The 13,383-nt window shown below is 40.1% G+C and overlaps 1 protein-coding gene across 1 annotated transcript; it reads right to left on the bottom strand.

The window, feature by feature from the left end:
* Positions 1-2,703: 2,703 nt before the first annotated feature.
* Positions 2,704-10,087, bottom strand: LOC112230018 (apolipoprotein Eb). Its single transcript, XM_024396234.1, has 6 exons — positions 10,041-10,087; positions 9,634-9,697; positions 9,234-9,387; positions 5,540-5,827; positions 5,072-5,228; positions 2,704-3,328 (listed from the first exon to the last, which is right to left on the bottom strand). Exons 2-6 carry the CDS (start codon positions 9,674-9,676, stop codon positions 3,158-3,160), a joined length of 813 nt encoding a protein of 270 aa, XP_024252002.1. The 5' UTR covers positions 9,677-9,697; positions 10,041-10,087; the 3' UTR covers positions 2,704-3,157.
* Between the last annotated feature and the right edge of the window lie 3,296 nt (positions 10,088-13,383).

Consider the following 13,383-nt stretch of genomic DNA (forward strand, 5'->3'; position numbering starts at 1 on the left):
AGGCTGTAACATTACAACGTCTCAAATGTCAAGGGGTCTGAATACTTTCAGAATGCACTGTACATGTTTTTTTTAATGTTTAACGTTGTAGATGTTGTAACACACTCTAAGGGTGTATTCACATATAGTCCTCTTTAAAGTCAACTGGAGGGTAACAAAATGTTGTTGTCTTTGTAGTTACACTGCCCTTGCCTTTGCATGAGGACTCAACTCTTACCAGTTCACTTCACCTATATTTTGTGGACTGAGTCCTCTTTTTTTGCATTCACATTGCTATGTTTTGAAAAGAACCAACATCTTTTTCCAACATTCACTCATGCAGGACAAGCCATTCAATCACAATGTGTTATGGGACAGCTAGATATACATACTTACAGTTTGGAAGCTAATAGATTGCTTTTAGTTCAAATATGAGACATAACTGTAATCAGATGATACGATTAACTTGTAAATATTATTGGTAACAGAACAAATAGCAATTGAGTAACTGCAGATTAAATAATGCTGTAATTGAAAATTTTACACCCAATGTAGACTACTTCCCCTTTAAGAGCTAGAATAGATTTTATAGGTTGTGATTCTCACCAAATATGTTGTCTTCTCACACTATTCAAACCCCACGATCAATAAACAGCTTATAAAACTCTCTTAGCATATAGAGCACATATTGCAAACCAAACCATATTGCAAACCAATCATCTGAACTAAAAACTCCATCTCGTGGCACCAATGTAAGGGTTTATGGCAGGGGAAACAGTGTTGCTGTAGTCTAGTGTGTTGTGTGGGAATAGTTTCAAGCGAACCTGGGGACTTTTGTGTTTACATTGTCCTAAAAATGGGAACCGGACCACAGAATTCAAGCAAACCCAGCTCAGACCACCTCTCGAGATGATCTCTGTTCGGTTCGTGGGCTCTTTTGAGGGGTTTGAGTTTCTCTGGAGTGTTAACAATGTACAATAAATTAAGCGAACTGCACAGAGTTCACAAATATTGGCTGAAAGGGAACAAATGTGAAAACACCCTATGTTGTGTCCTTTTGGGGTAACGGTTAGATCTGCTTTCCAAACAGTCAATTGTTTGGTAAATGGTGATTACTTACCATCTTTGTTTTCTGGAAATGTGAAGTGTGGTTTGTGCCACTATTGTAATTAGTCATTTTCAAATGTCAAAGATGTCACTGGACATTCAGTAAACATTACTCATTCCATCTTTAAGCACTGTACAGCAAAGCTATTGTCAACACAAAGATGTGATGGAAAGGATTTGTTATATTGATTCTGTGCTGATAATTTTCATTCTTTAGATGTCTCATTATCAATGCAAAAGTTTTTATATACAGTTGTCTTACAATAAAAGTATCTTGACTTTGACTTTTGTGTTGTTTCCGCTGAAGTTTCTCCACAGTAACTGCGTTTTCATCCACAGTTTTTATGCAAGTAAAGCCATGCCGTATAAAAAATGAAGACGGAGGATTGAAACACGACGTGTCGGCACAGACAATTTGTTCTTTCAACATGGTGGGATCTTTAAAAAAAAAAAAATATCCCACAGTTGCAGTGGAAACTCCTTTTTATGGGCAAATATTTATATAATAAACCATGTCAAATTAAACTTGGGAGTCACGTGATTGCATGCTACGTTGTACTACCAGTGCGATGTAGAAAAGCATTAGCGTTTATAAGCAGATTTAAATAACTTCATGGTCAAGTGATGGACGGTGATGCACATTTCCAATACATAGCAAGTGGTTTATTCATTTTTTGTTTCATGAGCTGAAATAAAGATCCCCGAAATGATCCATACTCACAAAAAGCTTATTTCTGTCAAATGGTGTGCACAAATTTGTTTACATCCCTGTAAGTGAGCATTTCTCCTTTGCCAAGAGAATCCATCCACCTGACAAGTGTTGCATATCAAGGAGCTGATTAAACAGTATGGTCATTACACAGGTGCACCTTTTGCTGGGGACTTGAGGCTGTCGCAAAGGTGCTTCACCAAAGTACTGAGTAAAGGGCCTGAATACAAATTATGTGATCCTTCCTTAACCCATAGGAAGTCCCACCCAGTTGACTACCTCAAGATGGTGAAAGTCCTCGATGGCGCTGCCCATGCTAAAACGGGCTTTTGGGCCCCGAGTCCTCCATATCTGTAATTGAAACACCTTTGGTGGGAAAATGTGCATGTTTTTTAATTCAGATTTGAGAATATTCACATAAATCTGTTGCCAATTGGATGGAAACGTAGCTTATGATGATTATCATGTCATACAGTGGGGCATAAAAGTATTTAGTCAGCCACCAATTGTGCAAGTTCTCCCATTTAAAAAGATGAGAGAGGCCTGTAATTTTCATCATAGGTACACTTCAACTATGACAGACAAAATGAGAGAAAAAAAATCCAGAAAATCACATTGTAGGATCTTTCATGAATTTATTTGAAAATTATGGTAGAAAATAAGTATTTGGTCACCTACAAACAAGCAAGATTTCTGGCTCTCACAGACCTGTAACTTCTTCTTTAAGAGGCTCCTCTGTCCTCCACTCGTTACCTGTATTAATGACACCTGTTTGAACTTGTTATCAGTATAAAAGACACTTGTCCACAACCTCAAACAGTCACACTCCAAACTCTACTATGGCCAAGACCAAAGAGCTGTCAAAGGACACCAGAAACTAAATTAAAATAAGAATAACAATTCACAGATTAGTATAGATGTTTTTATTGGATTGACAGACTTTCACCAATGTATGTTTTTTTATTATTACTTACTCACAAAGCCCTTTATACAATTCCCCTACCACAACTGTTCTGTACCGCTAATATACATTTTGATGTTAAGCAGTAATGGCTAGAGTGTGCATCTCAGTGAACTTTATCAGCTAGGTCTTGGAAAAGGTGCCTTTTGTAGAGGTGGATGACAATGAAGGAGAGAGGATTTATAGATTTGTTTGGTTGATCTTGGAAACCTGTTACAAGTCTGAAAAGCTCTGTGCTCAGCCAAATATGCATTATGTCTTGTTTATGGAGTGACAAATTAAATGGTTTCTGAAAGGCAACTTCCCTTCCCTTTTTAAAAATATTTTTTAACTTGGGTGAAATATTTGACATAGTGTGTGAACTAGACCGCAACCCTAAGCCTGTATGGTGGTATGTTGATTTACATGGTCTCCATGATGGCCTTAGCCTTATCACGGATTATGAGGCCGTAAGGGTTGAACCAGGTGCGCAGTTCCTCCGTCTTGTCCTCGAGGCTGCTGCGGAGGTTCTCGGTGGTCTTCTCCAGCTGCTTGCGGACCTCCTCAGCCCGGGACTCAAGCTTGTCCTTCACCTGATATAATAAATGCCATTTAGGTGCAGCTAGTTGTAATATAATACAGTGTCAAGAAAAAGTATGTGAACCCTTTGGAATTACCTGGATTTCTGCATAAATTGGTCATCACATTTGATCTGATCATCTTAGTCACAAAAATAGACAGCTTAAACTAATGACACAAAAACAATTATACATTTTCATGTCTTTATTGAACACACCGTGTAAACATTCACAGTGTAGGGTGGAATAAGTATGTGGACCCTTGGATTTAATAACTGGTTGATCCTCCTTTGGCAGCAATAACCTCAACCAAACGTTTTCAGACCTGCACAACGGTCAGGAGGAATTTTGGACCATTCATCTTTAAACGGTTTCAGTTCAGCCATATTCTTAGGATGTCTGGTGTGAACTGCTCTCGAGGTCATGCCACAGCATCTCATTCGGGTTGAGGTCAGGACTCTGACTGGGCCACTCCAGTAGGCGTATTTTCTTCTTGTTGAAGCCATTCTGTTGTTGATTTACTGTGTTTTGGGTCGTTGTCGTGTTGCGTCACCAAACATCTGTTGAGCTTCAATTGGTGGACAGATAGCCTTACATTCTCCTGCAAATTGTCTTGCTAAACGTGGGAATTGATTTTTCCATCGATGATAGCAAACTGTCCAGGCCTTGAGGCAGAAAAGCAGCCCCAAACTGTGATGCTCCCTCCACCATACTTTACAGTTGGGATGAGGTTTTGATGTTGGTGTGCTTTTTTTCTCCACACATAGTGTTGTGTGTGTTCCTTCCAAACAAGTCAACTTTAGTTTAATCTGTCCACAGAATATTTTGCCAGAGGAGCTGTGGAACATCCAGGTGTTCTTTTGCAAACTTCAGATGTGCAGCAATGTTTTTTTTGGACAGCAGTGGCTTCTCCCGTGGTGTTCTCCCTTCAACACCATTCTTGTTTAGTGTTTAACGTATCGTAGACTCATCAACAGAGATGTTAACATGTTCCAGAGATTTCTGTATGTTTTTAGCTGACACTCTAGGATTCTTCTTAACCTTATTGAGCATTCTGCACTGTGCTCTTGCAGTCATCTTTGCAGGACGGCTACTCCTAGGGAGAGTAGCAACAGTGCTGAACTTTCTCCATTTATACTCAATTTGTCTTTCTGTGGACTGATGAACATCAAGGCTTTTCAAGATACTTTTGTAACCCTTTCCAGTCAACAATTCTTAATCTTAGATCTTCTGAGATCTATTTTGTTCAAGGCATGGTTCACATCAGGCAATGCTTCTTGTGAATAGCAAACTCAAATTTTGTGAGTATTTTTTACAGGGCAGGGAAGCTCTAACCAACACCTCCAATCTCGTCTCATTGATTGGACTCCAGGTTAGCTGACTCTTGACTCCAATTAGCTTTTGGAAAAGTCATTAGCCTAGGGGTTCACATACCTTTTCCAACCTACACTGTGAATGTTTAAATGATGTATTCAGTATAGACAAGAAAAATACAATAATTTGTTTGTTATTAGTTTAAGCACACTGTGTTTGTCTATTATCTATTGTTATGACACATTTATGCAGAAATCTAGGTAATTCCAAAGGGTTCACATACTTCTTCTTGCCACTGTATATTCCATGTAGCAGACACTTTTATCCAAAGCGCTTGCAATCATGCATACATTTATTTGTATGGGTAGCCCCAGTGGGAATCGAACCCACAATTATTGGCAATGCAAGCACCTTGCTCTACTTACTGAGACAGACAGTGCTCACCTTTTCAGCCTGGGTCGCCAGCAGCTTGCTGAGGGTAGCCATCTTATCCTCAGCGCGCTCACGGATCTGGACATAGTAAGGCTCAACGCGATCCATCATGGATTCCACGCCAGAGGTGGTTCGAGACTGCAACTCCTCGAAATAGGTGGTCACTTTGCTAAAAAGAGTGAAGAGGAAGGAGATGTCAAAGACAGGTACTGGTCAAAGTAAGGTAAAGCATTCCATTTCATTAGAACTTGTTTGCAGTTAAATGACTCCCTCTATGTGCACGACTACTTATGTGACAGACAAATAGTATTGAATGTTTTTTTTTTTTAAATCGGTGAACAATACATGATGAATTATGACATAACAGCCAACATTTAGACACAATAAAGACTTCAATCTTCAATCAAACTTCAATCTAAAGACTTGAGTACTTTAATTGATTTAGTCTGGCAAACGGCTCCTGCCTTCTCTCTGTCACACCTGCAAATCTCCTGGGTGTCTTTGCTCAGGCGCTTGTTCAGCTTGCGGCTATAGGTGTTGACCCTGTGACTGACGTCATTGGCATTCTGCTCCAACATGGTCTGGAGTTCCAGGGTGTACACTGTGGTACGGTCTTTAGCTTCAGTCATGTGAGCCTGCAACTTGTTAACAAGGAGCTGCACTTCCTTGCCCAGACGTTCAGCGGCGTCCTTAGCGAGAGGTCCCAGTTTGGTCTTCATATCATCACTGTACATATTCAGCTCAGAGATGGTGTCTGTGATCAGGGTACTGGGAGGGAAAACAGACAGGTTTATTAACACATAGATCCTATTAAATTACTATTTAATTTGTAATGTAACAATGTAAACACCTGCTCTTTCCATGACATACTGACCAGGTGAATCTGACTCAACTCAATATTAGGATGGTGTTCTTAATGTTTTGTACACTCACGTGGACATTTATCAAATACATCAGAATAGGTGAGTGTTATTCTTTGGACTGGGTGAAAATATACATTTTTAAATGTTTTTTTATTTTAACAGGGAAGACATATTGAGATGTACGTCTCTTTTACAAAAGTGCCCTGTATATACAACCTAAATATACACATGATACCAAACAATACAGTGCATTCTGAAAGTATTTGACTTTTTCCACATTTTGTTACGTTATAGCCTTATTCAAACATTTATGAAATTAAATGTTTTCCTCATAAATCTACACACTATACCCCATAATGACAAAGCAAACGCGGGTTTCTCAAAATTTGAAAAAATATAAAACCAAGAACCTGATGGTCACTCTGAAAGAGCTCTAGAGTTCCTCTGTGGAGATGGGACAACCTTCCAGAAGGACAACCATCTCTGCAGTACTCCACCAATCAGGCCTTTATGGTAGTGGCTAGACGGAAGCCACTCCTCAGTAAAAGGCACATGACAGCCTGCTTGGCAGGCACCTAAAGGACTCTCAGACCATGAGAAACAAGATTCTCTGGTCTGATGAAACCAAGATTAAACTATTTGGCCTGAATGCCAAGCATTACTTCTGGAGGAAACCTGGCACCATCCCTAAGGTGAAGCATGGTTGTGGCAGCATCATGCTGTGGGGATGTTTTTCCGCAGCAGAGACTGGGAGACTAGTCAGAATCGAGGGGAAAGATGAACGGAGCAAAGTGCAGAGAAATCCTTTGATGAAAACCTGCTCCAGAGCGCTCAGGACCTCAGACTTGGGTGAAGGTTCACCTTCCAACAGGACAGCAACCCTAAGCACACAGCCAAGACAACGCAGGAGTGGCTTCGGGATGGGTTTCTGAATGTCCTTGAGTGGCCCAGCCAGAGCCCGGATTTGAACCTGATCGAACATCTCAGGAGAGACCTGAGAATAGCTGAGCAGCAACGCTCCCCAGGCTGAGAGGATCTGCAGAGAAGAATGGGAGAAACTCCCCAAATACAGGTGTGTCAAGCTTGTAGTATCATACACAAGAAGATTCGATGCTGCAATCGCTGCCAAATGTGCTTCAATAAAGCCATCCATTTAGAATAACAAAATGTGGGAAAAGTCAAGGGGTCTCAATAGTTTCTGAATGCACTGTATATGTATACACATTAAAATACAAAAACACAGTAATGGGAAGAACAAATAAAACATTGCAAATCACCCAGAAAAACCCAGTCAGTCCCCAATCAATACTTTAAATTGCACGAACGGCACCAGAACATCAAGATGAAATGTATTTAGAATTTTGTTCTAGCAATACGGTGCATTAAAACTAAAAGCAGATTCACCTAGCTCGGTGGAGACCCTAGGAACCTCAAGAGTTAACCAATCCTGTGAACGGGTCAGACAACTCAGGTGACTATAATTCAATAGCAAAGTTATATAAGACAGAAGTTTATGAAGTAGGGCCTTGTAAACAAAAAGGGAGTAATGTAGAGATCTACAGGTCTTTAGCGAAGTCCAGCCAACTTTTTGATACAGGATGCAGTGATTAGTATCAAAACTGTCACTTGTAACAAAACAATGGGCACTATGGAAGATGGCATCCAAATGTTTCAAAGTAGTAGCAGCTGATAATATCACCTTAATCAAGAACAGATAAAAAGGTTGACTGAATAATCTGCGTCCTACTGCTTAGAGAAAGGCAATATCTGTTTCTGTAGAAAAAGACAACTCTAAATCTTAACTCATCTATATGTTTTTTAAACGTCAAATCCATATCAATCCAAATGCCTAAGTATTGATATGCGGGAACACGTTCGATTGGAGAACCATCTAATGAGTGAACATGTAGTTCATCTGAAGCATCCTTACGAAAGTCTGAAAACAACATGTATTTAGTTTTGTCTGTAATTAGCACAAGTTTTAAATCAGTAAGGGATTCCTGCATAGTTGTAAAATCTGACTTAGGTTTTGACACAGCCAAATCAACAGCCGGGGCAATAGCATACATAATAATATAATCTGCATATAGATGAAGTTTAACATTTTTAACAGATTGATCAATGGTGTTTTTATAAATAGTGGAGAACAGGTCCCAAAATCGCCTCCTGTGGTACACCTTCATGTACAAGAAATTCAGACTTAACCCCATCAATCACGATGGCCTGAGTTCTGTCACTAAGATAACCATGAACAGGTGTCAGAGCTCAGGCCTATCGAGGACAACTTATTCAATAATCATGATCAACAGTATCAAAATCTTTCAACGGGTCCAAAAACAAAGCAGCACATTTCATTTTGCGTATAAAGATCATTAACAACTAAATTGGTTGCTGTAATAGTGTTATGCTCAGGCCTAAACCCTGATTGATTTACATTCAAAAACATTTCTCAGATAAAAAAAGAGCAAAGTTGTACATTTACCAAGGATTCAAGAATCATAGCTAGACAAGGAACACTACTATTCCCGCCCAGCACAAGAGCTGATTTCCATAATTTTGTAATATTTCCTGATAATATTAAATAGAAAATGTGTGTTATTGAGCCAACAATAATGGGCTCTGCACACTTAAGCAGACCAGGATCCAATTTTTCAGCCCCGGTGGATTTCTTGTTGTCTATTGCTAGCAAAGCATCCAGGACCTCTTTTTCTGTAAATAGGCTAAAAGAAAAGCTTTGACTATCATTTCTCTGATCATTCAGCAAGTTTCCTCTATCAGCATCATTGTGAATAGGCTTTGAAATAACTTCTAAGAGCCTCCTGAAATAAAATGGTGATAATATGCATCCCTTTTGTCCCGTAATAAGGCCAGTTTCTGAAATAAATTTGTTGTTGCAGAGGAGGAAGTAGAACTCTTCAGGGATTGACAGTTTTCCGGAAATTAGCCAGGTTCCCATGAAAATCCGAAAGAGCGGTTACATAATCATTTAGCCTTTCTGATTTGACTTACACAATTATTCCTCAGTTGCTTAATTAAAAGCTTGCCTAAACCTGTGTGCCTGACCTTGACCCAAGCATCATCTCTTACTTGAATGATAATTCCGGAATGTACCAGGCATTTGATCTACCTTTAACCCTTAACTTTTTGAAGGGAGCATGATTATCCACAATAGTATTGAAGACATCTGCAAAAAGGCTTGAAGCTAAATGCACATCAGGGAGATATTTCATCATATTTTTAAAAATGTTTTTGCCAGGATTAATGGCCAACTGTAGGAAAGTAAAGGTAAATTGGCACAGAAATAAACTCACTCCAGTTCTCTGCTGAGATGGGAGGCCCTGATGTTCTTCACCTTCTCATCAGCGTTAGTGTTCAGATCTGTCATGTAGTCCTTAAACTGGTCAATTGTCTTTTCCCAGGGAGTTTGTGGCTCATCCTGCATGGGTAGCACCCATGCATGGCAGCCTATAGTTAAGAGAATGGAGCAATCGATTGATTAAAACCAGTTGTCATTTGTATTGCCCCTATCAATTATCCTGTTGGGTAATGTTTCAGAAAACATATGTTTTTCTAGAGCTGATGATTGATTATCTTAGGTAGGCGGCATCCCAAATGGCAACCTATTCCGTATTTAGTGTACTACTTTTGACCAGGCTGTATAGGGAATAGGGTGGTATTTTGGACACAAACTCAGTAGAAGTAAAAGGTCACCTGAGAGGACTGCTAGAGCCAGGATTACTGCGACAACCTTCATGGTGACCTGCTGACAATACACCTGTGAACACAATGGAGAATATCTGTTTATACAACAGTAATATACCACTCTGATTCAGTGATTTTATAACAATATTATATACAGGATCACTGATTTGTGTTATTTACAGGATCACTGATTTATGACAATGATATTACAGGACTTTATAAATGCCCTTATTCGTGCACTGGAACTTTCTTAGTTTACAAAAACAAACCGAGCACAACTTACACATCATGGAATCAATGAATATGAGTATTCACACTTTTCTTGAGGTACGGATAGTATAATTTTGTCTATCTTGAAAGGTAAACAACAATGATCGGGTGATTAAAACATAATATACATTAAGTAAATAACTGACCTTAGAGATCCTCTGTCGTGATGTTACGGTAAGTCAACACTGACAGACGCTCACTGAGTATTTATACAACTTTGATTGCTCTGAAGTGATCCCATAAAAGCACGGTGAATGGCCAACCTGTGTCCGAAGTTCCCAACACAAAGTGCGTTGTCATTTTTTATTGCTGGATTATAATTTTGTTCCACGTCACACCATCAAGCTGTTATCACTGTCAAACGTTATCAAGCACCCTCAAAAGAACAGACATGATACATACAGGTGATTCACAGCTTAATACGGTCCAGTAAAAGCATCCCATAAAGCCCCTAATATGCGACTTAAAAGGTTGCATATTAGAAAAAAAGCCCCTAATACGAGACTTAAAAGGTGAAACCAAATCCCTTGGTCACCGGTTTAACCGACCCTATCTTTTCAGATCGAGGTAAGGAGACGAGTAAAGAAAGCCAATTGTCAGTATTCATAGTGTTTAGCCAATTGGAAAGTGTCCTATCAATGTACTATTCCAAAGGTTTATGTTTAATGACAAGAATGGCAGAGAGCATGCCTGATATCAATCAGAACGCTCAGATCACACTGATATGTAATGTTGTTTAGCGGCCTTTGGCCAGCAAGTCTTATGCTGTCATGGTTTATATTGGTCTCCAATACATTGGTCAATGTTTCTTGATCCTGTCTATAACCTGGAATACTTTTGACCTTTGAAGTCATTGTCAGTGTTTCAGACACTAGCACATGGATAGGAATTCATTGGAGTAATGAACAGTGAGTGAGAAGTTATTGCAGTGTTATTACCACTACCATTATTCCCACGCTCTTCTCAATTTACATCAACCATTCTGCCATCAGATTTGCCACCAATGTTCCTTATAGGACACGTCACTGCACTCTATAGTCTTCTGTAAACTGGTAATCTCTGTATACCTGTCGCAAGACCCACAGGTCGATGCTTATTTATAAAACCCTCTTAGGCCTCTCTCCCCCCTATCTGAGATATCTACTACAGCCCTCATCCTCCACATACAACACCCGTTCTGCCATTCACATTCTGTTAAAGGTCCCCAAAGCACACACATCCCTGGGTCTCTTGTCTTTTCAGTTCGCTGCAGCTAGCATCTGGAACGAGTTGCAACAAACACTCAAACTGGACAGTTTTATCTCAATCTCTTCATTCAAAGACTCAATCATGGACACTCTTACTGACAGCTGTGGCTGCTTTGTGTGATGTATTGTTGTCTCTACCTTCCTGCCCTTTGTGCTGTTGTCTGTGCCCAATAATGTGTTTACCATGTTGAGCTGCTGCCATGTGCTGCTACCATGTTGTTGTCATGTTGTGTTGCTACCATGCTGTGTTGTCATGTGCTGCTGCCATGCTATGTTGTTGTCTTAGGTCTCTCTTTATGTAGTGTTGTGTTGTCTCTCTTGTGGTGATGTGTGTTTTGTCCTATATTTTAATTTAATTTATTTTTAATTCCAGCCCCTGTCCATGCAAGAGGCCCTTTTCCTTTTGGTAGGCCATCATTGTAAATAAGAATTTGTTCTTAACTGACTTGCCTAGTTAAATAAAGGTTAAATAATACAAATTAAATCCACATTTTGTTGTTACAGCCTGAATTCAAAATGGATTAAATAGATTTTCTTCTCACCCATCTACACACAATAATACCCCATAGTGAAAACATGTTTTTAGAAATGTTAGCAAATGTATTGAAAATGAAATAGAGAAATATCTACATCCAGCCTCGGTGTATAAAATGTTTAGTGCAGAGAAGTGTCCTTTGATACAATACTTGGGGATATATTCTATCTGTATCGCTGAAGCGTTACAGAGTGCGCAATAGAAATGGTAATTTCAGACTGAACCGATATATGCAGAATTGACCATGAATGCAGTCTCTGCTAATGTGGGAACATTGCCTTAAAGGCCTGGATTCAATCTGTATCGCAGAAGATCCGCTTTAGAATTTAAAAGTAATTTCTGATTCGACATATAGCGTTTACCATGAATGAATTTTCCCCGACCACAGGAATATAATGCCTTTAATTGTCAATCGCACTATAAGGCAGAGCTTCAGCGTTAGGAAGGCGTTCTGAATATTTTGTACACAGTGTATATCAAACACTACATCACAAATTATGTGGACACCCCTTAAAATGAGTGGATTCGGCTATTTCAGCCACACCCGATGCTGACAGGTCTATAAGATCGAGCACAGCCATTTAATCTCCATAGACAAACATTGGCAGTAGAATGGCCTTACTGACGAGCTCGGTTACTTTCAACTTTCCAACGTCATAGGATGCCAACTTTCTGCCCTGATAGAGCTGCCACGGTCAACTGTAAGCGCTGTTGTTGTGAAGCGGAAACGTCTAGGATTAACAACGACTCAGCCGCGAAGTGGTAGGCCACACAAGTTCACAGAACCGGTCTGTCCTCGGTTGCAACATTCACTACCGAGTTCCAAACTGCTTCTGAAAGCAACGTCAGCACAAGAACTGTTTTGTCAGAAGCTGGCCGAGCAGCCACACACAAGCGTAAGATCACCATGCGCAATGCCAAGCGTCAGCTGGAGTGGTGTAAAGCTTCCATTTGAAGTGATGATTCATGCTTCACCATCTGGCAGTCCGACGGACAAATCTGGATTTGGCAGATGACAGGAGAACACTACCTGCCCCAATGCATAGTGCCAATTGTAAAGTTTGGTGGAGGAGGAATAATGGTCTGGGGCTGTTTTTCATGGTTCAAGCTAGGGCCCTTAGTTCCAGTGAAGGGAAATCTTAACCCTACATCATACAATGACATTCTAGACGATTCTGTGCTTCCAACTTTGTGGCAACAGTTTGGTTGAAGGCCCTTTCCTGTTTCAGCATGACAATGCCCCTGTGCACAAAGTGAGGTCCATACAGAAATGGTTTATCGAGATCGGTGTGGAACCTGACTGGCCTGCAGAGCCCTGACCTCAACCCCATCGAACACCTTTGGGATGAATTGGACCGCTGACTGCGAGCCAGGTCTAATTGCCCAACATCAGTGCCCGACCTCACTAATGCTCTTGTGGCTGAATGAAAGCCAGTCCCCGCAGAAATGTTCCAACATCTAGTGGAAAGCCTTCCCAGAAGAGTGGAGGCTGTTGTAGCAGCAAAGGGGGTCCAACTCCATATTAATGCCCATGAGTTTGGAATGAGATGTTTGACGAGTAGATGTCCACATACTTATGGTCATGTGGTGTACAGTACATTCGGGATGTGTTCAGACCCCTTGACCTTTTCCACATTTTGTTAGGTTACAGCCTTATTCTAAAATTGATCAAATCGGTTTTTTCCCCTGATTAATCTACACACAACA

This window comes from Oncorhynchus tshawytscha, linkage group LG31 (genome assembly GCF_018296145.1).
Source record: "Oncorhynchus tshawytscha isolate Ot180627B linkage group LG31, Otsh_v2.0, whole genome shotgun sequence".
Taxonomy (NCBI): domain Eukaryota; kingdom Metazoa; phylum Chordata; class Actinopteri; order Salmoniformes; family Salmonidae; genus Oncorhynchus; species Oncorhynchus tshawytscha.